Source organism: Ascaphus truei, chromosome 5 (genome assembly GCF_040206685.1).
Source record: "Ascaphus truei isolate aAscTru1 chromosome 5, aAscTru1.hap1, whole genome shotgun sequence".
NCBI classification, from domain to species: domain Eukaryota; kingdom Metazoa; phylum Chordata; class Amphibia; order Anura; family Ascaphidae; genus Ascaphus; species Ascaphus truei.
This window is the reverse complement of record NC_134487.1, coordinates 23282311-23307351: the sequence shown is the minus strand read 5'-3', so window position 1 is coordinate 23307351 and position 25041 is coordinate 23282311. Positions and strand designations below refer to the sequence as shown.

At 44.0% G+C, this 25041-nt stretch overlaps 1 protein-coding gene across 3 annotated transcripts in view; it reads left to right on the top strand.

The window, feature by feature from the left end:
* The window catches only part of USP6NL (USP6 N-terminal like), a 159671-nt gene that overhangs the window by 108730 nt on the left and 25900 nt on the right, over positions 1-25041 (top strand). For all 3 annotated transcript variants that reach the window (XM_075599470.1, XM_075599471.1, XM_075599472.1), the window contains 7 exons: positions 4963-5002; positions 7362-7442; positions 9000-9107; positions 11087-11196; positions 14720-14768; positions 18117-18237; positions 23996-24090. In XM_075599470.1, coding sequence (XP_075455585.1) covers positions 4963-5002; positions 7362-7442; positions 9000-9107; positions 11087-11196; positions 14720-14768; positions 18117-18237; positions 23996-24090 — 604 coding nt within the window. The remainder of the gene's footprint in view (positions 1-4962; positions 5003-7361; positions 7443-8999; positions 9108-11086; positions 11197-14719; positions 14769-18116; positions 18238-23995; positions 24091-25041) is intronic.

The following is a 25041-nucleotide window of genomic DNA, read 5'->3' as shown; positions in this document are numbered from 1 at the left end:
GTTTCATTAGCAGAGCAGGTATCATGGGGGAACAGACTTTTTTTTTTTTTTTTTTTTTAATTTGTGTGAAAGTGAGAAATATAACCAAGTTCTTGTGTGAAACTGAGAAATATAACCAGGTTCGTGTGTGAAACTGAGAAATATAACCAGGTTCGTGTGTTACTGTTATTCAATATCATGCCGGGTTGTCAGTAACGTGGAATTACTATTACTTTAAATATATATACTTTTGTGGCTAGTGTCACAGAAGTCCAGATCTTGTTCGCTGGGATCAAGGTACCAAGAAGGACATAGGAGTCAGTCTTTTTATGCTGACTGGAGCCAGCAGCCACAGCACAAATTCACCAACAGAGCTTACACTCGCCGAACAGGGGATTAATGAGGACAATGCACTCTGGAGCTCATATCGGGCCCCCTTTACATAGTTTCTCTGTTTCGATTAAGAAGCATGGAGAAATGGGGCAGCAACCAATCACAGCATGGATGCTGTACCTGGACCAATCACAGCGCAAGGGTTCACCTGGGTTGGCCAATCCTGGGCCAGGGGTATGTTGGTGCGGCAAGAACAACCCACAATGGGCCTGCTCAGAGGGTAGCGGGGATTTCAAACTAGCCTATTGGAACAGCGCCTACTGAGATTTGCCCAGCAACTGTTCCCCTGGCCAGCCCAGATATCTCCTGCCAAGATGGCGCCTTAGTGTCTGGAGGTAGACTAAAGCTCCGTTATCTGGATCAGCGTCTCCCGGTCACGAGGGTTGACCATCTCACCTCTGCTTCCCACACCACACAGCCCCTTCTTGCTGGGTGGAACCCCGGTTTCCTGCACACACAGGCTGAAGAGGGGAATATAAGCCCTGCATGTCTGGGGAACCCAGCAAGTACATTTTTATACTCTAACACAGTACATCTCTCAGGAGGTCTTTTGGCTGGATAAGAGACGGGCAGGGGCCAGGGACTGTGCTTAACCTTTAATATACTAGTCCCTGGGTCTCTTTCCATCACAGATGGGTCTGCAGTAAATATGTTCATCAAGCCTTTTAGTAACCCTAATAAATATGGAAAAACAGAAATACTGATTTTTATTCATTTTGTTCCAGATTTCCCTAACAAACTTCTTCCTTTCATTAAAAAGAATACTATATATTTTATTGTACCTGGTTCCCCCGCATACACTATGTATAGGTGTACAGGCATTTTTGGCCTATAAAGACCTCCCTCCACCCCAGCTCATCCAACTCTGATTCACCTCTGTCATTGGTTGCCATGGAGAGGAGAAACACTCTACCACAATAACCCCGCCTATCTCCACCCTCACTAGATCTCAACATTCCATTACCTTCACTTTGGCTCACGGGCTTCTAGTGTTGCAGCATTGATAAGTACAGCCACCTGCAAGTCACCACACAGGTGGCTACTTCCCTGCCTGTCCCCTGCTGTCTCTGGGTGATTCCGTCCGCAGGCATGGAAGACAGCACAGAGGCTGCTTGAATGCTGGTGCTACACTACCAGCAACAATTCGCCCCTTGACCGGACCCTAAGAACATGAATCAAAGAGATGGGGGGAGGAGGGGGTTCGGCATGAGGTCAAATATCTCCCCCAAGTCACGGGGGGGTGGAGGGGTGTAGAGACCCGTTAGCTTTTTAAATTTATATCTTTTTTTTACTTTTTAAATGTAAATAACACAGATCACTTGTATTGATCTGAGTTATTTCAGTTCATCAGCACTTCTAGGAATTGCTGATGAGCTGCTTAAGAGGTTGATTTAAAGCCTTCGCCAGCTACACAGGGGAGTCTGAGTGCATGGTGTATCTCATAAGGTCACAAGGGCAATTGGCCACACCTACAGTACCTGGTACGTCAATAGTGCTCTCAGAAAAGTAATAATAGTTTATGCAAATCTAGAACATGGTGGCATTTTTGATTGCATAAGAGGATAATAAAGAAGAGAATGTATTATTTACAGTAGGCACATTAACATCTTCCAATAGCTGTAAGATGCAGGCAAAATAGGCACAAAATACCTTGATAATACTTTGATAAACTGGTGTCGCGATTTGAGTACAAAATTACTTTTAGTATTAGATTATACAGAGAGAGGCTTATGGTCTTCCCTGTATATGTACCTTCTCCGTGTGATACTACCAAGTAATTCAGTCTAGTTATCAGAATAACCTGATACAACTAAACTAATAAAACATCCGAAAAGCGCTTCACCTATAAATTAAACTTTTGAGGTGTAAGTACCTAATGTACCATTATCTGTGATGATAAATCTACGTGTGACCTATTTAGTGATTCCAAACTGATAACAGTGATGGTGTGATAGCAAAATAAAAGGGGGACTCAAAAAACACAGTGTCACCTGGATGAGTGACTTTCTCCTAAATGAGGTGTACTGAAAAAGTTCCCAATTAGGAGGATTGTGTACTACAATCCTCGGTTGGAAACTGGCAGCCTAAGGGACAAGAAGGACAGGTCTTTCCAAAACCTGTCAATATAGACATAGAACAAAAATATTCAAGTCCCTGGCGCAATGAAAACAGCAACAATTATGAAAAACAGTCCTGTTAATCAAGAGGATGTCCAGATACTTGATCCAAATGATGGTTATTCTGTGGAGAAAATAAAGACAGACCATTGCGCAGTATTCCTCCACACTGACACACACTGCACAATACAAATGCCTACTTACAACAATCTGGTAGGTCAAAAGCAAAAAGTGGGTGTCTTTAAATGCCTCCACTGACTGTTTGCCAAACGGCTGGGTCCTCTGATCTCCCACGATCTCCCAACAGGTAAGTTTTACCCATAAGTAGATAAAAAAGTACATAGTACAGTACAATTTAAAACATTTATTTTGTGCACAAACCAAAATTACACTGTGTTTTTGGTTAAGTTGCACTACACAAAAATGCCATCCGCAGCTTGACTCCTCAGAGCGGCGTCCAGCAGCTGGAGTCAGCGTCTCGCTCCTCTCCTGATCTCGCGGCCGTGACTCCACTCGACACCTCCCCTGATGACGTCAGTGCAAGACCGTCAGCTCCGGTCTCGGCGCACGGGTGGTGAAAGCTCCACCCTACTAGTTACGTGACAGGCTTTGTCTTTGACATGTGATAACCCCTGAGGAAGTGACAAAGCATGTCACGAAACTAGTAGGGTGGAGCTTTCACCATCCGTATACGCTGATACTCTAGCAGTGACGTCATCAGGTGAGGTGGCGAGTGGAGTGGCAGCCGCGAGATAAGGAGAGGAGTGAGACGCCGACCCCAACTGCTGGACGTGTAGTGCTACTTAACCAGAAACACCAAGTGTAATTTTGGTCTGTGCACAAAATGTTTTAAATTGTACTGTACTATGTACTTTTTATCGATTTATGGGTAAAACTTACCTGTTGTATTTTTGTTCTAATTATCAGAATAGGAATGTGTGAATCATCATACAATCATATAATCCTGTAATTTCTATATATGGCTGGGGCACATAGAAGCTTGAGACACCTGCGCTGAGGCTGTCATGGCAAAGCAGCGCCAAATGACGCAGCGGGGTTATGTGACGTCTAGGGTTGCCAGGTGGCTTGTCCAAAAATACTGGACACAATGGTAAAAGATGCGACCTCTGCCCCCTCCCACCCAAATACATATAAAAAATACCCCCTTACCCCCCCCAATACATATAAAAAAAATACACCCCCCCCCAACATATAAAAAATACCCCCACCCCCCAATACATATACAAAATACCCCACCCTCCCCAATGGATATAAAAAATGCACCCACTCTCCAATACATATAAAAGATACACCCTCACCGCCCAATACATATAAAAAATACACCTCCACCCCGCAATACATATAAAATTCAGACTTACCTTGGGGATGGTCTCCGGTCGGGCTCGGTAGCTGCGGGGGGACCGGCAGCCGGTCAGAGCAGTTGCCGCTGGCCCCGACTCTCCCTCAGCTGCAGGCTTGTCCCTCACTGTCTGTCCCACGCCGAGGTGTCTGATGCTGACACGCGCCGGGCTTCCCTCTCACACCGGCGGGCACCGGAAGCTGAGCCCAGTTGACTTCCGGCGCTGACGTCAGAGACACCCGGTGCGCGTCGGCTTCAGACACCTCAGCGTGGGACGGACAGTGAGGGAGAAGCCTGCAGCTGGGGGAGAGCCAGGGCCGGCAACTGCTCTGACCGGCCGCCGACCAACCCGCAGCCACCCTACGTTTGGACACCTGTAAAACCAGACACTTACATGTCCAGTATTACCTTTCATTTTATACTGGACGCAGGAGCAAAATATCAGGCTGTCCGGTTCAAAACCGGACACCTGGCAACCCTAGTAACGTCACATGACCACGCTGCATCATTTGACGCCGGCACACAGGGGAGGGGGGCGTGCGAGCTCTGGGGGAGAGCAGGAAGGGGGGGCAGCACCACCAGATGTTTGTGCACCCCTGGGTTAGAGGGTCTTGAGGACTAGAGTTGAGTGCCAGCCCTTTGCCATGCAGAATACATATTGAGGCATTCAAAGGGTTAAAGTGAAAGCCTATTATTGGAGCTTTTTTGACACGTGCTCAAAGATCTAATATTTCGGAAGCATAAAATTCTTATACCGTACACGGCTAAACTTTGCAGTTACCTTGAGCGCTGAAGGATTACAGTTCGAGAGGTTTAAAAATATATATATATATAAAATATATAAAACCTTTATCAGAAGCTTTAGCTACAACGCATGGAATAAGGATTATCAATATGTATGCAGAATAGCACTAGAAGTAAACATCCAGCAATGTGATCCTGTTCTTTTGTATACAATGAACCACCCATGTCTGTGGTTATACTGCCTCTAACAGGATGCGAGGAAAAAAGTCTTGTATTCCGCTCTCTGAGCCATTTACCAGCAAGACAACCCTGTGACCACTGTGGGTTTTTTTTTTTTAAATCTCATTAATGTGTCTTTCTTTTTTGCAGTGAACAAGAGCTACCGGATTATGACGTAGTAACAGAACGGGTATGTGTTTTTTGTGTGTGTGTGAACATTTTCAGTAAATTCAAAATGATGTTCTGATACATCGGAGCTTAATCTTTGTTCCCTCTACTTTGTCACCTTCTCATATTTCATGCTCTGTAAATCTGCTGCTCCGCACAAGTTAATTGTTAATGAGCGTGGCCAGAGACAAGATGCTGCAGGTTGTAGTTACTGTATAACTCCTTTTGTTAGGCAACAGCAAATATTGTAATTAAAATAATATAGTTCCAATGATGTGTGCAGTTCATTACAGACCTGTGTTAGAAGTTATAACACGGGGAAGGATAATTGAAATAGGCAAAAATGCACAATTCATCAAAGTAACCAATGGGTGAGTGGGGGGTGGGATAAGAGTCCCTGTGCTGAAGAGCTAACAGTCTAAGTCTACGAACATACCGGCTGGGCGTGCGCGTTATCGGGTAACGTCATCCTAGCGATGCTGCCGAGCGGTATGTGATCTGCAGGCAGGAGGCAAGCAGAGGAGACAGGGAGGCGTGGTGGAGGCGTGGTGGAGGAGTGGCCGTGAGCGGATTGCCCGCATTGGCTGAAACCGCTCACGTGGCCGTCCCCTGCTCAAAACAAAATCTCATGTCTGCTCGCCTGTCTGCCGCCCTGCAGTTCTAGGCGGCGCGCGAGGTATGTTGGCTTTCATTGGATTGCTGCAATTTGTTTTTGAGCCGCGCGACACCGCCAGCCTTTTTGGGTTTAATCACAGCTTAACTGACCATGAAATACATAAAATCAGTGTAGTAGAGGAACTTGGCTTGAATGATTTTATTTATAAATGTTTTATCTGGAAGTAATACATTGAGTTACCTCTCGTTTTCAAGTATGTCCTGGGCACAGAGTTATAATGACAAATACATAGTTACATTAAGTGAAAAGGGTTATACAGTACATTATATACAAGACATTGCATGCACAGTTAAAGATAATATATATTATTGGCGTATGTAACAGACCAGATTAAAATGTGAGACAGCTTTAGTTTTGAAAGAACTGGTGGCGGATGTGAGAGTCTCCGGTAGATTGTTCCAGGTGTGGGGCGCACGGTAAGAGGAGGAGCGACCGGATACTTTGTTGAGCTTTGGGACCATGAACAGTCTTTTGGAGTCTGATCTCAGGTGATAGGTGCTGCATGTGGAAGGGGTGAGGAGCTTGTTCAGGTAGACGGGTAGCTTGCCCAGAAAGTATTTGAAGACAAGACAGGAAAGATGAACTTTGCGCCTAGACTCAAGTGATGACCAACCTAGTTCTTTGAGCATTTCACCGTGAGGGTGGCCGTGTTACATCGGGCAAGTTGCTTGATCTGTCAGTTTCTGGCACCTAAAGTACATTTGCCAGGACAGGGACTCCTGCTTGTAAAATTCTATTAATAGTGCCTCAAACCACTCCATTGATGTCACAATACAATATACTGTTATTGTATTACTTGAGAACTACAAATATCAGGGTATCCACCATGCAGAAGGCCATATTCAAAGTTGCCAGCAGCAAAGCCTATTTTATTTTTATCGTTTCCATGTCCCAAATATGTAATAAATGAAAATGCTGATGTCAAAATGCCCGGGTTCGTACAGGGAGATGCAATGGAAATGTTGAACACTGTGTGACCGACTTTCAAGTGAAAATTAAAAATGTTGTGACACTCTGGTGTTAGATTCTGATAGCTGCTGCTAGACCAAGGGCCCTCAAGACACCCCCTCCCTCCCCCAACATCCCATGTTCAGCACATGTGGCTTAATCAGTGGCTCAGTCAATGACCTGTGCTGAAGCAGGGACTGATTGAGCCACTGGTGCTGAAGCATGGATATCCTGAAAACCTGACATGTTGGGGTTTTTTTTTTGGTACATTATTAATTTTACTAAAATTTGGTTATTTAAATTACCATCTAGAAAATGAGTATTCACGTTTTGGGCCTTATCAGATTTCTGTTGCCACTAGATTTATGTAGGACCAAGTAATTCTACTGATCAGATGTTTCAATAGTGCAGTGAAAAAGGCGGAAGCACCTTAAGAATCCTTACAATGGTGACAATATAATGAAATCATATACTATTGTTGCTGTTTTACGATAGCACACAATGCCTGGATGCTCCATTCCAGAGAATCCCAAGTTCGGTTATAGTTATTTATTAGAATTGTTTCTGCATTAAGTTGAGTGTTTATCACCATACAGTGTAAATAAAATAGTTAATCTGCTTTGTGTCGCAACACCTTTTGCTCTATGGTTCAGCACTGCGTGATAAAATTCATCATGAGTTACACATCGGGCATTAAGTATACCCTTTTATAGTGCTACTTGAAAGCAACATAAATGTATACTGTCTTTATTTTCAGCAAAAACACCTTGAAATAGAAAGAACTACAAAATGGCTGAAAATGCTGAAAGGTTGGGACAAGTACAAGAACAGTGAAAAGGTAAATCTCCTTTCTATTTGTAGTCTGGAGCTGTTTTGGACATGTTTAGAATTGCTATGTATAAATATTAACCCAATATCCTATGGTGTTCTCTGCATCATAGTTCCACCAGAACGGAATGTGCCATTAGAATGTACTCTGCAACCTTTGCAGGTTTGTAGAGGGAGTCTTTTACACTCCTGACTTTGTCAACTTTAGTGATCTTGTTGGGGTTCGAAACATACTTCAGGACATTACTTTTTGAGGAACTTTCTCAGGAGTGGCCAACCCAAGTCCTCAAGGGACACCAACAGGTCAGGTTTTGAGGATATCCCTGCTAATGACGGAGCCACTGATTGAGCCACCTGTGCTGAAGCAGGAATATCCATAAAACCAGACCTGTTGGTGGTTCTTAAGGACTGGAGTTGACCAACCGTAACCCATCTCATGCACTTGGTCCAATGACGCCAGGTCACTGACACCACTCTGACCAACAGACTCTTATTAGCAGCCATCTTGTCCCTCATTTCAGCCTGCAGACGTAGTTTCTTTTTATTGTGGCATCTCATTGGGTAATTATCCAGAACACAGTTTGTTACGGTAAGCAATTGAAATACTGTATTAAACTGAAAGTTTCTCGAAGTGCTGATACAACATTAATTGTTTATCAGCATAAATATTTACTGCAGCTTTGCCGGCACGCAGACCTTGGTTTAATGCTGGTTGTAGGTAGGGGAAATAATATTCATTAAAATAATCTTTTCCTAACTTGGGAAATGACTTGCATCTTCCCTGCAAATGCAAGTAATGTCTACACTGTTTGGCTTTGACTTGAACCTCCTGCCACGTCTCTCAGAAGCAGAGTAACACACAGCGTGCTTCTCATTATCACTGCATTCTCTTACAAGGTGTTGTTACCTGTTCTTAGAATTCTAGGGAAGTGTTTCATTCACACTGCATTTTTATTGTTGCCATGACATTTATAAGTTGATAGTCTGCTGGAAACAACTTGTCACAATTTAATGGTGCAAGTGACCTCTGTTGACCCCCCCCCCTCCACTGTGTGTGTGTATCTTTTAACTAGGCTTTTTCCATTGCTTCTTTTCTTTGTGTGATCTTGCATAGTCCTGACAATCATTATCTGCTTGTGCTTTTTAAGCTGCATGGTCTTTTACAAGAAGCAGTTGTTTTGCTATGTGTTCATTGAGTGTGTCTTGCAGTCTTTCCAAGAAGAAATAATGAATAGTGCTGAAAATGTACTTTGATTTCCTGTCCTCAAAATAAAGCTGGTTTATTGGCTTCTGTAAACCATGAACTGTTAAGTAATGTTTTTGGTACAAACCCTTTGTAGGATCATTGTCCCAAGATGGTGGTAACAGTATGTCCCTTTAAATGACATATTTCTGGGCTGCATTTTACTTTGTTTCTTTAAAGTGAAGATCTGCAGCTATACGATCTGTTTTGGGGATTTACATTGCCGGTCATAATTATCCATTGTGGCACCGACCTTTCAAACTACACTACAGGCTCTTTTGTGCCAGAAGCTGCCCTGAAAACTGACCCATTTTGTTTCATTAGCTAAACAGGAGAATTTACAAAGGTATGCCCCTTCAGCTGAGAGGGCAAGTATGGTCTCTGATCCTGGACGTTCCAAAACTGAAGGATGAAAGGAAAGGCCTTTATGGGGTAAGCGCATACAAATCACTTTTTGAGCAGATGCTGTATTTTTTGTGTACACATCAGGGGTGCTCTACTAAAGGCCTCAAGAATCACCCCCCCAAGTCCCCCCCAACATGCCAGGTTTTAAGGATATCCCATGTTCGACTGAGCCACCTATGCTGAAGCAGGAATATCATTGGAACCGGACCTGTTGTGGTGGCCCTTGAGGACTGGAGTTGGCTACCCGTGACCTATCTCATGCACTTGGTCCAATGACTCCAGGTCACTGACACCGCTCTGACCAACAGACGCTTATTAGCAGCCATCTTGCGTCCCCCATTTCAGTCTTCAAACGTAGTTTCTTTTTATTGTGGCATCCCATTTGGTAATTCTTGGAGAGTCCTTTTTTTTTTTAAATTACAAAATGGCATACTGTACATAATCACAAATGCATACTATACAACAATCCCAAACATAAAATGTAAAACATCCCGCAATCTATTCCACTACTTACAAGACCTACATACAAAATATATACAGCCGGCAAAAATATACCCGTGTATAAAAAGTGGAGTGTAACAGCACCTGTATTTGGTACTATAAGATGTATAGAGAGTCCCACATCCGTGGATACCATCTAGTGTCCTCCACATATATTGTAGAAATCGATATAATTTCCGGTCTCCTCTGTAGATGTTGCTGATGGGATAATGTGACCAGACGCCGGCCTAGCACAAATTGTGTACACGGGTCTCTCCGAATGGTATCACCCCCTACAGAAACGTTGACAATGTCTGCTCAAGCCGACCCATAGCTCTAAGCTGAATATCCGTTTGGATTCCCGTTGGAGAAGAACCTTTACCCCTGTCACCTCCCCTCTAATAATTTCTAATCAGTTACATTTTAAGAAGGCAGGACTACCCCCCATGAAATAAGGAGAAATGTCTAGCCACACTACTTGTCATTATTATGAATAATGTCCCTCTGATGTTCTAAAAGTCTCTTCCTCAGTTCCCTTTTAATTTTACCCATATATATTTTGGGAAATTACACTGTATTATATAGATGACCCTCTTGCTTTTACCATTCTTATGTAGGTAATGTGTGACCGTTGAAATATATCATGTTGCCTACCCCCCTTTTTTTCCATCTGAACTCTGAGCAGCAGGTTGGTGCCAGTGCTATACACCCTTGTATTATTTAGTGCTGCGGATATTTCATGGAAAAAATCCCGGCAAAGAAATGGCCCATCCGGCAGCCAACAGTAAGGGTGTGCAATGGGGAGCATTCATAGTAGTATTCCTCCCATTTATTGACTTGCCAATGGCCACTTTTACGTCTTGATGGTTTATCATATGAAGGAGCGGCTCAGTGATGAAAGGAGTGGACTCTGATAACTAGACTGAGTTTGGTTCAAATCCCGGTATCAACTCCTTGTGATGTTGGGCAAATCACTTTATCTTCGTGTGGAGAACCGAAAACATAGATTGCAAACTCATCCGGGCAGGGACGGTGTCTGTAACATTCCTATGTGCTGCGCACTGCGCACTGCACTGTAATTATGATGTGCTTTGAGCGCTATATGAAATAAATGTTATTATATATAATTCTATGTCTTATTGTACTCTTATAGCTATTGAGATCAATAGTATAATATCTGCTGAACTAGTAAGACAGAAAAGCACACTGCAGTATAAAAGACAATGTTAGGGGCAAGTGTAGATTTGGGAGGGTCCGGCTGCTTTCAGAAGGCAGTGCTTACCTCCGGTTGCATTAATGCCTTATTTTATACACATGGCAGCAATGGGTACTTTGTGCGTATTCAACTCGCGATCTTGAGCAGTCCGTTTTAAAATGACCTTGTGTATCCTGATCGCTCCCACTGTGATAGAACAAGGCATTCCTGCCTACTTTACAGTTTATAAACAAGAAACTGAATACAGTAGGTGAATGCTCTGTGGCTTTGAATTCTGTAACACCGTGCTATATTTCATTTATTTGCCTAGATTCTGAAGCAGAGAGCAAGACACCTGTCTCCTGATATCCGACAGATTGATCTTGATGTAAACCGAACATTTCGTGACCACATTATGTTCAGAGACCGATACGGTTTAATGTAAGTGAATTCCCTTATAAACTTATACGAATATACTTAATCTATACACATTCTGATTCACACAGTGTTTTTCACGTCGGGCCACATTATTCACTCGCTGTGCTGAACAATAATTCCCCCACTACAGTTTGTTGCATTATTTGTACGTTTTTGTAAAGTACGCTATAAAAGTGTCTCTGCCTGCCTGCCTGCACACACATATGTACATGTACATGCCTGCACACGCCTATATTAAAAAAATAAATATATATATGTATATATACACATACATATCTGTGTATAAATAGATATATATTTATATATATGTTGTGTGTATATACTGTACACACACACACACACACACACACACACACACACACACACACACACACACACACACACACACACATATATATAAATAATATACTGTATATATATTTTTTTATGTATATAATGTGTAACAGAATAAAGAGCGACATGCTGGGGTGTGTGTGTGTGTGTGTGTGTGTGTGTGTGTGTGTGTGTGTATCCAACATGTTTTTTTAAAAATCTTATTTAAGAAATTATTCACTCACACAATATATATATATTGTGTGAGTGAATAATTTCTTAAATAAGATTAAAAAAAAAAAAAACCATGTTGGATAAATATTTTTTTTAAAATTTGTGCACTTGACACATACATACATACACACACATACATACACACACATACATACACACACATACATACACACACATACATACACACACATACATACACACACATACATACACACACACACATACACAAATATACACACACATGTACATATACACGCATGTACATATACACACACATGTACATATACACACACATGTACATACACACACACATGTACATACACACATACACACACATTAAGAGCAGCGGTAGCAGCATAAATTCATTATCTTCTCCCTCGTCGGTCGGCTCCACACTCGCTGCCGCGCGCGCACACGGCGCAGCAAGTGCACGCAGTATAGAACAGCCCTTAGAAATGTCACATCTAGGTGATGGTGACATTCAATATGTACAGCCAGGTAAGACAATATCTAGAACTTAGTCACCAGGTTAGTTTGATTTGCTGGTGTTTTTAGTTTTCACACCTTCCAAAAGTGAATGCTGCATACGGCTGAGTCCCCGCTAGTGCTGAGTGGGCGGCGCTTACGGCGGTTACTTACATATATAGATATATGGTACAGGAAAAGTAAGCGCAAACCCAAAATATAAAAACAATAAAAGGTAAATATCACCAAGAGGAGATGCTGCTGGTGTGAGGAATTTCGCAATCCCTCAAAGTGGCAACAGGAGGGGAACATGGAGCGCAGGAACTCCTCCCAATGGTGGAAATGTAGTTCACAGGAATCCGGTCACAGTAGACAGCATAAGAAAAGAGAAAAATATATAGTGTAATACAGTTTAATAATCAAACACACCTAGAGCAGTGAGCTCCAGTCCACTCTCATGCTCCACGATAAAAACCAGCAGTGTAACCACTCGGGGTTCTGGAACGGCGCCACAGCACAGCTTCGCTTGACTCTCCTGGTTAGTCTCTCACTTCCGCATTTCGGGCAGCGTCTGACGTCACAGAACTGTGTCCAGCTGTCCTCCAACGGTAGGGGAGCCGGTTACCTTCCCTGTGACCGGATTCCTGTGAACTACATTTCCACCATTGAGAGGAGTTTTTGCGCTCCGTGTTCTCATCCTCATATATAGATATATGCAAGTTCCTGCTCACGCGGTGCGCGCAGCGCTAGTGCGCGGGCACACGCTCACCCGCGATCGGTGCTTAGGTAAACAAAAAACTATACTTGCCCACGTGCTCAACTACCCGCAATGCCTCGCCCGCGCACGCGTACAAGCAGGACACCCGGCGCTCATGCTTGGAGCGCTCTCCAAGCATGAGCGCACTCGGCGCCAGCGGGGACTTGGCCTAAGGCTTTTCCTAAGGCTTTTCCTAAAGTAGGTGCGCTTTGTGTGTGTGTGTGTGTGTGTGTGTGTGTGTGTGTGTGTGTGTGTGTGTGTGTGTGTGTGTGTGTGTGTGTGTGTGTGTGTGTGTGTGTGTGTGTGTGTATTGTGAGAGTTAATAATGAATTAAATAATATTTTTAAATAAAAAAAGTTGCACAATAAATATAATTTTTATTTAACTTGCACACATACACATACACACATATACATTACAGCGCCGGTAGCGGCGCAAATTAATTCCTTTCGCCATTTTCTCCCCTGTCGGCTGTCTCCACGCTCACTGCTGTATGCGCGAGCGCGCGCGGCCCTATTATAGAAAGGCTGACTAACCACAGCCGATTATAAGTGCCGCGCACGGCGGAGCACGCGCGGCCACTATATAACAGCCCTTAAATACATTTGTCAGAGACCAGAGGGAAGCAACTATACAATATAAGAATTATACCTAATTTAAGAAATATCAATGTCCCTCTGTCCAAGAAGTGAGAATATCGATTAAGTGGCCTTTTCTCTTTCCATTTCCATCTATCACGTTTCACAAATGTCACCTTCCAGAATTGTACCGTACAGCCAACTTTAGGCCAGGTAACTGCTGATATTTAAAATATAGGTTGTCCATCATGTCCTATTTAGCTCAAACATAATCTGCAGGTAGTACATATTCCTTTTGGGAATCAGTCATTTATTTTGGGGTCTATTGGCAGATATTCCCCCCACCCCTAATTAACAAAAAAAAACTAATCTGATGTTTTCGCATATGGTAGGAACCATGTCTTTAATATTTCAAGACAGATCTATACAAAGATACAATAGGCAAGGTTAATTAGATTGTAAGCTCTTTGGAGGAGGAACTCCCTTTCCTAAATCTTACTTTTATGTCTGAAGCACTTCTTCCCATTATGTGTTATTTGTATTATTTGCTGTTTACCGTATATGATTGTCACGTGTATTAGCGCTTCACAGCAGTATGTACATTAATGGCGCTATATAAATAAATACTTACATACAAGGTAATTTCTCTCTTTTCTGCAACTCTGCTGTCCAAAGTCTTGTGATGATTATTCTGCCTGTGACTGGCACCATTTGGTACCAGCAGGAGAGGGCGTTTGAAATGAAGTGATTTTAATATAAAGGAGCCGTTCCCCTTGGCCCCTTTAAAAAAAATATATATTTGTGTGAAGCAGATGGTCTCCAGAGCTGAACCGCATTAATGTAACCTCAGGGGACCCCCTGATTCCTGAGATACTTGCATTGGAAGGTGCCGCAGGTTACCACCTGGATATTTAAATGCCTGCGTAATGCAGGCCAATAGTCAGCCACGCTAGGTGATGTGGTGGCTTCCTATTGGCCCGTGTTTTTTAAAGAACAAGAAACAGGTGTAACATTTTGGGGTGTGTCCTTCCTTTTAATTACAATTTTTGTTGGGGTTTATAAGTGAGTGCCAAAGAATGGTCATAAACTTAGAAGCTGCCTCTTTAAGACTAATTTGTCAGACTTCGTCTTTGTGTTTAATTAGTAAATGTTTGTTTTTTTGTTTGTTTTTTGTCCCCAGGCAGCAGGCTTTATTTCATGTATTGGCCGCATATTCATTGTATAATACGGTAAGTTTTTGCAAGCGTACCATTTCAGAATCATTAAATAGTATGTCCGAGCGTAAAGAAACCTCTCTTGGGACCATATTTTTCAGTGGCAGCCCTGTCCTGCACGGTAAGGCTAAACTTTGATTTGTGTTTAGATTGAGCACAATTCTCAGTTTGGATGTTCTTTGCTTTCCAACAAGCCTTGTACTTGTATAGGCGTTATACGGGGAGAGTTCAAAACCTTGTTCGTTTTTACATTTTTACTGCACTTGTAATTGTGAGATATAAGGGATTTGGGATGGAGATATATCATCAGAGACCAAAGTATCTTAGGTCTCCGGGCCCCAGCACCTGGATTTCTATATAAACTGTCCAGGTAGAAGGCAGCGAAATGGTACATGACTACACCCTACGGTCTGGATAAACCATTTCAGACAATACATGTAACATTTCATAGAACTATTGCAGAGTTCAGAATAGAATGATGGTTGTAGCATGGACAAAAAATAGGTAGTCTCTTGTAAAAATTATTTTAGTTTCAGTCAAAGTTCTGTTCCATCAGTTCACATTTGGTCAGTGTGTTCAGGAGTGGGTGATATATAGCACTGAACTGTTCCCTTTAGGATTCTGCTTCATAAGTAAGAGGTTAAAATGAGAAGAAAGAGGGAAATCTCTCTTGATTTGGCAGTAATAAAGCATTTCAGGATGTTTTGTATAATATGTATACCAAGACCGACATTTAGTGCCAGTTCGAGATAGTCTAACATCTTCCGCATGTTTTTGTGTGAAGTGAACAAGAAATCCCAAGGGGGCCTAAATGTGCATATTGATAAATACCCAATTTGAGCTGCCATTAATTACACAGCAACTTAAGCCCAGAAGAAACATACTGTAAAAAAAAATTGCATATTGTAGAATGTGAGCAGGTGGCACGAGTATTAGGTTATGATAATTTTTAATGGATCAACATGAAAACTATATATAAATAGCTGTACTTGGGTTTTAAGGTCCTACTGGTCCCTTTTTCCCCGGTTTTCCACCACGTTGTCTTGAAATCTCCCGCACTAACATCTGTGTGTAATTATCACGTTGGTCACAACCATCGGAGAATCCAGACTGCTGAGGGACTACTACGCCTACTAGAACTCTGCACTACCAGATGGTGTTTACGTGTATGCGTGCAATCTCCTGGCAAAAGCTTTACATGGTGTCAAAGCCAGGCTTGTTAACCCTTCGCGTACGGCAATGTGTTGCAAGCCTGTCCAGTAGTAAATGTATCAACAGTTACTACATGTACTGGGAATTTAAACATTTCTAATGACCCATTTGATTTTTCACAGTGTCCTTATAAGTAACTAGATTAAGAAAAGGATCAGTTACTTGAAATGGAGAATGCAATATTATATACCATTTGTTTATATGATATATATTAATCTGGTGTCTGTGCTGGGATATATTGTGTAGGTAATAAGATGCATTTCAAATGTCAGTGCAGGGGATGAAGCCTTCATAGCACAGTCAAATATTTGAAAGAAGTTGCAGCTAGATGGTCCTCTTATTTCCCCTTGTTGAATGCTCTTCTACAGTTGTTTCCTATACAAGACAAGCAAAGCTTTGCTTGTTCCACAAAACAGCAAATTGTAGAGATTTTGCATTTCCCACTGCCCGTGTTTAAAAAGCAACTTCTGATTTTACATTGTAATGTGTGTGTGTATATATATATATATATACACACACACACTAGCTGAGAGACCCGGCGTTGCCTGGGATGTAAGTGCGTAATAGGTAGTATCTTATATACTATATTAGTGAAAGCACTGTATGCCTGTCTGGATGTCCTGTGTCCCTAGGGGAAATCTCATTGGTCCCTTGGCCCGCACACCCGCCCCCGCACACCCGCCCCCGCACACCTCTCATTGGCCTGAGGCGGAGTGACGGGCCAAAGGACGGACACACACACACACCCTGTCCCCCCCCCCCGCTACCGGACGGAGGGGAAGCGCGGCCCTCCTGCCGCCAACTTCAGGCTCCTCCCCCCTCGCTCTCAACCGGCTCCCGGAAAGACAGAGGGGAAGCGAGGCGCTACCTCACCGCCGCACCCTTACCTCTCCGCAACATCCCCACCACGTGCCCCGCCACCCTGCAACAGCTCCCGGACGGAGGGTAAGCGCGGCCCTCCTACCCCAGCCGCCAACGCTCCCTTACCTCCCCGGCCGCTAACTCCCCGGCCGCTAACTCCCCGGCGCTACCTCCCCGCTGCTAACTCACCGGCGCTACCTCCCCGGCCGCTGGGGGTCCAAGCAGCCTCCTCGAATCTGCGGCAGTCCCACTCTCCACCACCTCTCACTCCGTGTGTGTGTGTGTGTGTGTGTGTGTGTGTGGACATTTTACTCCTGCCAACAATTTGTGCCTCACTTTCACCCCTACCCCTGCCCTTCACCCCCCACTACCCCTGCCCTTCACTACCCCTGCCCTTCACTACCCCTGCCCTTCACTACCCCTGCCCTTCACCCCCCCTGCCCTTCACCCCCCCTACCCTTGCCCTTCACCCCCCCTACCCCTGCCCTTCACCCCCCTCTATCCCTGCCCTTCACCCCCCCTATCCCTGCCCTTCACCCCCCTACCCCTGCCCTTCACCCCCCCTACCCCTGCCCTTCACCGCCCCTACCCCTGCCCTTCACCCCCCCAACCCTGCCCTTCACCCCCCACCACCCCTGACCTTCACCCCCCCCACGCCTGCCCTTTGACTGACGCACGCACACAAACCCTGACTGACGCACACACACACCCTGATTGACGCACGCACGGCGCGAGGCTGCGCGCCTAAAATAGGAGAGTTACTGGTGCCATAAGCTGAGGCGGGACGCGCAGTGCTGTGACTTACCTGAGGGGGAGGTAGCGCCGGGGAGGTAAGGGAGCGGCTGGGTAGGAGGGCCGCGCCGCGCTTCCCCTCCGTCCGGAGCAGGGCGGCGCACGTGATGGGGGGGGGACAGCCAGAGGGGGTGTGTGTGTGTGTGTGTGTGTGTGTGTGTGTGTGTGTGTGTGTGTGTGTGTGTGTGTGTGTGTGTGTGTGTGTGTGTGTGTGTGTGTGTGTGTGTCCGGCCAATGAGAGGTGTGCGGGGGCGGGCCAAGGGAGCCAATCTGATTGCCGCTAGGGACACAGGGAGACACATACATACAGACAGACAACGACACATAGGACACTTTGAGAAATATATAGTAGATATATATATATATAAAAATATATTCTAGAGGATATGGACTGCAATATAAATGTAATCCATAGAAAGCTGTAACGTTTGGTCTCTTGTCATTACATGTGTTAACTAATAATTGCTTTTTTCACCTCTGATTCCTGTTGATGTCCAGGAGGTCGGATACTGTCAGGGAATGAGCCAGATTACAGCTTTACTCCTCATGTATATGAATGAAGAAGATGCCTTTTGGGCCCTGGTCAAACTATTCTCGGGCCCTAAACATGCTATGCACGGTAAGAAAAATGTGCAGTGTCTTCTAAAAGAGAATTAGGGAACCGATATGTGAATGTTTCATGTAATTGAACATCATTGCATTGTACGTACTGCCTTGTGATAAATAGAAAATCTTTCAGCAAATTCAGCATCCCCTTTTACACCTATGTAGTTAGTTTGCTCAAATACTAAAAAATTACCACGATTCAAAGACTTTTTGAGGCTTTTTGTGTGACCTCTGCTAAAACAAATTTTGTGGCAAAATGCAGTTTTCCCATATGGCTATATTTGCACACCCCATGTTCTATTTTTGGCTTTTGTGAAAAACTCTTGAGTGTTTTATTTTCTCAAGCCGATAAAGGCTCAAATCGCGTTTGTTTATTGGAATGCTTCTTAGCAACCCTTTCACTGCCAGAGGGAAAAACAAAACATTGACTTGGTCAATGTAAGCTCATCTGGAGCCAAATGACCAGCCTGCCCTGCAATAGTGGCTTTTTACACATGGTCACATCTAGTTGTCCATCACGTAATGCATTTGTATTCATGAGCAGTCACTGCTGGACCCCTGTTACGGTTTACTGATGGGAAATGTGCTTAGTCAAAAACAGTGGTTTGTTGTTAAATACTTTCATGTATTCTTCAAAAACAAGAAAGAAAAACTGTACATTGGACCACCTTTCAAAACAGTAATACCAGTTATTAATTGTGACGGGGGGGTAACCAAGCTATATAATAAAGGTCAAGCCCGTTTGGTTATCCCTGCTCCGTGTATAAGGATCCAAGAGAGTTAGCTCTTGGATCCAGTAACAGTGTATTATTGCATTGAACTGTGTTTGCAAAACTAATAAAAACATGTTTTGTGTTTTTCCCTTTCCGAGCAAGCAGGGATTGCTAGTGGGTGAGTTTCAAGGGGGGGGGGGTTACGGAGGAACCGTTGACAGAATGTGCCTAGGAGGTTGGGATCCAGAGTTACCGGTTCACCAATAAATGTGTCCGGGAATCATGCCTGATTCTCTGATACATATAGGCACATTGTCAATATCTCCCCTTGAAAAGGTAACCGGGACTCACCACTAGGGCACCCTGCTTCAGCACAACTCGGAAAGGAGAAAGAGGCACAGGGATAAAAATGTATTCCTTTAGCTGAGGGAATCCCTAGGTTAAGGGGGGTACCCCAGTGTCATGGGAGAGGGGGTTTGGCCCGGTATTAAAGGGGTTACACCCCATTTGGCCACCCCCTGCTCTCACTTGGGAAGCAAGGGGTTAACTGGACTGCAGTCCAGTAATGTGTTTTTACCCTGCTTTAGCACCCAAATGTGTATTCCCATATAAATATGTATTGTTCCCATTCCAGTGTTTGCATCAACACATATACTGGGATCGATGCGGGAGGGAAAGGGTTAATAGTTAAGGAGTGATTATAGCCCTTTGTTCCATTTTCCCGCCTTTGCAGGCTCCATTTTGCAGCTCCCCATAGGTCGCCGTTGCAGCTCCATGCGATTCTATGGGGAAACTGGCGATTTAGGCACATTTTCATCAGAAGACCTGCAGGTGGCGCCCGAGAGGAGGAGCGGCGGTTCCCCATTGTAAGTCAATGGAGCCATTCATTTCAATGGGGATTCCTCGACGCCGACCTCCAGGAACGAGTTGGCAGCCATCCAAACCGCAGAAGCGGATACATTGTCTAAAAAAGAGCATTGATCACATTAGGTCAAGTTCAATCACAATTGGCGTGGGAAACTTAGGTTCTAGGGCACCCAGGAATAAAATTATTTTTGCCCCTAGACCCTAGGAACCCCCACACTCGACCACCACCGTGTTCGAGAATTAAGGACACCCGTAAAGGGTCGCGCTCGCCACTAGGGTCGCGCCATTGCGCCAGCCCATGCATTTCCTGTGGAGGCGCCGGCCATATTGATTCTAATGGAGGAAAGCCGCGTGGCTTTGAAAGTGTGAAAAGTGTAAGCCTATATCTCCGGTTCTGTGAGTACCAGAGGGTTGGGATTTTGGTCGCAGGTAGTCACTGTTCCGGCATGACTGCATGGCTATTTCCAGCACTCTCAACCAGACGGCGTATGGGCAAATGTGAAAATTGTGATTTTCCCATTGACTTCAATGACGGAGTTGCTCCATTGAAAGCCTATAGCGGCGGAGCCCATTGATTTCAATGGGAGAGTGAAAAGCAGAGATTTCTTTTAGCTTATAGCGGAGAATCCTGCATTAAAGTTAATAGGGGATTTTAACTTGGTTTTGGTATCTCCGGTTCTGGGGGTCGTGGAAGGCTGATATTTGGCCACTATGTCAAAGGTCCTCCGGCATGAGGACCTGGCAAATTTCAGCCCGTTCAGACCCACAGAATGGATTATTTTAATATAGGTAGATATTAAGTTACCAGTGGCCCTATAATTCTCCCCGGCTTACACGCACTGTTTTCGGGTACACAGGGTGAGTTGCACTGGGGCCATACTGTCTCCCCCAGACTCCCTAGTTTTCAAACCCCAAGAAGGAGTTCCCAGAGACTCGGTGTTTATTAAAATGTATTTCAGTGTATTTTACATTCGGAACTGATGTTCAAACAGGCAGCACATGCAAACCCATTGGCGCCGGTATGTCTGATGGACATCAAAGTTCAAAGCCGCCAGAGGTGTGAACGGCATTTGGTCAGCAGGGAAAGGCGGAGTACTAGGTCCAGAGATCAATGGCAGTCCTCCGGAATGCCACTTGTTCTGCCAGACCTAGGGGTGCCTGCCCAGCCGGTGGCATTGGGATAGCTTGGGGGAGATGTGACAGGCTTGCACATGTCTCTTGGCTATTTCAAATTCCCCGCTGACCCGGCTTTTCTACCCGGCTTGGCTCTCATTGGCTGCTTGAGATAGTTCCCACGCGCTGATTGGCTGTCTGGTCTGCTTCTATTTTCTGAATGAAGTAGAGAATACTATGAGAAGCTATGAGCCAATCAGATTTGGTGTTCTCCTTGAGTCAGAGCCAAAAGAGCGTGGGCTATTTAAAGATGCTTTGTTTGTAATCGCAAAGCAACCGGCTTCGATTTCAAGCCTGAAAAGCATGCCCGCCAGAGCAAGTCCATTTTACGCCCAAGTTCTCAGAATCGAACGTAGCGGTCGCGGCTGGAATTTTATGCCCATTTGAGTTGCAGGAGATTTGGGCTGACTCGCGGTCAGGAGGGACCAAGTTCTCAGAAGAGAACGTAGCGGTGGCGTATGGAATTTTATGCCCATTTGAGTTGCAGGAGATTTGGGCTGGCTCGCGGTCAGGAGGGACAAAGTTCTCAGAAGAGAACGTAGCGGTGGCATATGGAATTTTATGATAATTTGGGTTCCCGGAGAGTCTGGGCTAAGTCCCGGTCAGGGTAAAACTCTCCCAAAGTGTTCCCTGCACCTAGGAAAGTCTAGTTTTCAACCCCAGCCCCAACGTAAGTGTGTCTTTTCGTCTGTATTTTGTGTTTCATTGGATGTAAGCGAATTTATGCCGAATAAATTACAATTTATTTCTCGACCTTGTTTTGCTCAATGAATGATCCCAGTAAAAAGGTGTAAATAACCTGGTCTCCCGTGACATTAATGGTCATACTTTATTCATCATACAAAGAGTAATTTAGAACATGCACTCACCAGTCCTGGAAACGTCATTCTCCGTTGGTTTTGAGGTCCCGCCCCCTGGCTGCTGGGTGCAGAAAAAATCTGGAAGAAATCTGTTGGACCATCACTCAAAAAACTTGGATAGTGTTCTATATATACACAAAAATGTTGTGATGCCAGGAAGTGAAGTCACAACACCAGGAGACGCTAATAGTCTGCGAGGAAGCGGTTGGGTAATGACACACGAGGAAATGTAAGCCACATAACACCCTTGGGTTTCCCAATCAGGTCAAGCATGAGAATAGGGCCAAGGGCCCTGAAACATGAGTGTTACTTATTCTCAGTAGGAATATTGTGTAATTTTCTGTAATTCTACTTTATTATAATACATTTCTTTCGTATAGCACCTTTCTCCCAATAGGAATCAAAATACTTCACAATTACATATATAGTGCACGGTACACAGCACAATTTTTACAGACACCGTCGCTGCCCAGATGATCTTATAATCTATGATTTTGGTGCACCGGTAGATAAAGTGACTTACCCAGGGTCACAAGAAGCTGACACCGGGAACTGATCCAGGTTCCCCAGATTCAAACTTGGCGTCATTGTTTACAGAGTCAGTGTCTTTACGTACATAGACGCTCCTTGCTTGCTGTTTTTCGTACAACATAAAATTAAATACAATTTTTAAATCTATTCTATCCTTGAGTGCTGGCCCAACAGATTTATTCCACATACTTCATTCACTGCCAGTGGCACAGATAGTACATTTGCAGAACATCTGATTTGTGTAAATTTATAAATTAAACAAATATTATTATAGGAGGTGGGTGATCCAGAGGAATTGCAACTTTTTTCTTCAAAATTGGTTAAGTACATTTTTTGTGCTGCTTGGCAAAATGAATGGGAAATGCAATATGCGTGGACGCACATGGCTATGTAACACTCTACATCTAGTATTGTAATACTCTGCACATAGTATGCCAAATCCAGGCTCTAAAAACATTACGTCTAACCAAAGAAACAATGCCGTGGCAATTCCAGTGCCCGTTTTGTAGAAAATCTTGATGGCAAATATGTTTAACTCATTTGTAGCCATAGTTGCCAACAGCACATTTTTCTTTGAGGGCTGAATTAGCGGCTCAGTTTAAAGGCACTTTAATCTGAAAACCATGACACTGACTGTGAAGCAGGGTGAGCCTGGTTCAAATACTGGTGTCCTCTTATGACGCTGGGCAAGTCACTTTATCTCCCTGTGATGCTGGGCAACAATATTGGCCTGTAAGATATACAGGGCAGGGACTCCTTGTGGCAGCAAAATGCTATTCTGTGTAAGCTGTCAGGGTTACGTAAGAGCAGAGAATGGGAAGGAGCGCACGGTCCGACGGGAGCAAGGAGAGGACCCAAATCGAAAAATAAACTTTAATGTGTCATAGACCTAAAATCCAACGCGTTTCGAACGCTAGTGCGTTCTTTATCAAGGATTATTTTTCGATTTGGGTCCTCTCCTTGCTCCCGTCGGATCGTGCGCTCCTTCCCATTCTCTGCATTAACTACCACTGGAAGCTGCACATCCTGCCAGCCATAAACCGAGGAACTGTGAGTACATTATTGCTACAGGGTTACTTCCAATGAGACTGATCGTGGGGGGGGGGGGGATGGTGGTATTCCTACCCATCACCTGTCTTCAGGAGGTTTTGTTAACCCAATATTGCTAGCTACTACTTCAATTCATCTTTATTGGTTCTGGATTATCCTTGGATACTGGCATTGGCTATTATTGGTTATCATACCTTGCATTCGAGCGCTTCTTCATATCTATCTACCTGGCTAGAGTTACGCAAGACAATGTTAGGTCCTATTTTCTGCTGGCACCTCTGGTAGTAAAAGGATCAAAGCAAAGGTGTTATTTTATACCAGTATCCACCTGCATGTAAAACTAATAGAGAAGATATGTGATCAAAAGGAAAATACTGTATACAGTCTAGTGAATAGTGTTTAGCTCCTGATGAATTATATCACGATACATGTACAAATGCAATTTCTGCTAAATATTGAGCTGATTCTGCCCCCCATTTTCTTCAGACCCCAAATGCATATATGTCTGTACAGAGGGGTCAGTTAGTCGGAGTAACAAGTTCACTAATCTCATTTCCATGTCTTGTTTTTCTTTTAGGCTTTTTTGTTCCTGGTTTCCCAAAGCTCTTAAGATTTCAGGAGCATCATGACAAAATATTGAAGAAATTTATGCCTAAACTTAAGCAGCATTTTGTAAGCAAACCTCTATATTTGTTTCATATAAATCAGTAAAGTGAGAGGTCCTGCATTGTAGTTCAGCTGCTACTTGATTATAACTAGATTACCCCTACAGGGACAATCACAGTTATGTTAAGAATGTAACACCAAATAAGAATGTCTACATTATCCCACAATCAGAACCTTTTAAATGGAGGTCCGGATCCACACTCTATCCCACAATCAGAACCTTTTTAAATGGAGGTCCGGATCCACACTCTATCCCACAATCAGAACCTTTTACATGGCGGTCTGGATCCACACTCTATCCCACAATCAGAACCTTTTAAATGGAGGTCCGGATCCACACACTATCCCACAATCAGAACCTTTTACATGGAGGTCTGGATCCACACTCTGTCCCACAATCAGAACCTTTTTAAATGGAGGTCCGGATCCACACTCTATCCCACAATCAGAACCTTTTAAATGGAGGTCTGGATCCTCGCTCTAACCATTTCAGCAGCATCATATATGGAAAAATACCCCTTATCTCATGTCTCATCCACAACATCTGTGTGATGTTCATCATTTTTATTCTGGTACTGCTATTATAGCTGGTAGTGTCTGTATTTTCTCTTAAGCGTACCCACTGATGCAAGGGATGTCAAACTCCGTCCTCAAGGGCCACCAACAAGCCAGGTTTTATGGATATCCTTGCTTCAGCACAGGTGGCTCGCCATAGTGGCCTGTTGGTGGCCCTTGACTGAATTTGACACCCCTGCACTACTCCCTTTTCAATGGAGTCGCTAAATTATGAATGTAGCTGCACACAGAGTATTTGGTGCTGAACATAATATTGGATAAAACAGTTAGAATCCTCTGGAGAGACGAGCAGCTGTTCTAATGAAGTCAAGTAAGATAAATGATGTTGAAACTAAGATACCAAGCTTAGTGTGGCAATAATAAAGCATTCTTGGGGGCCGT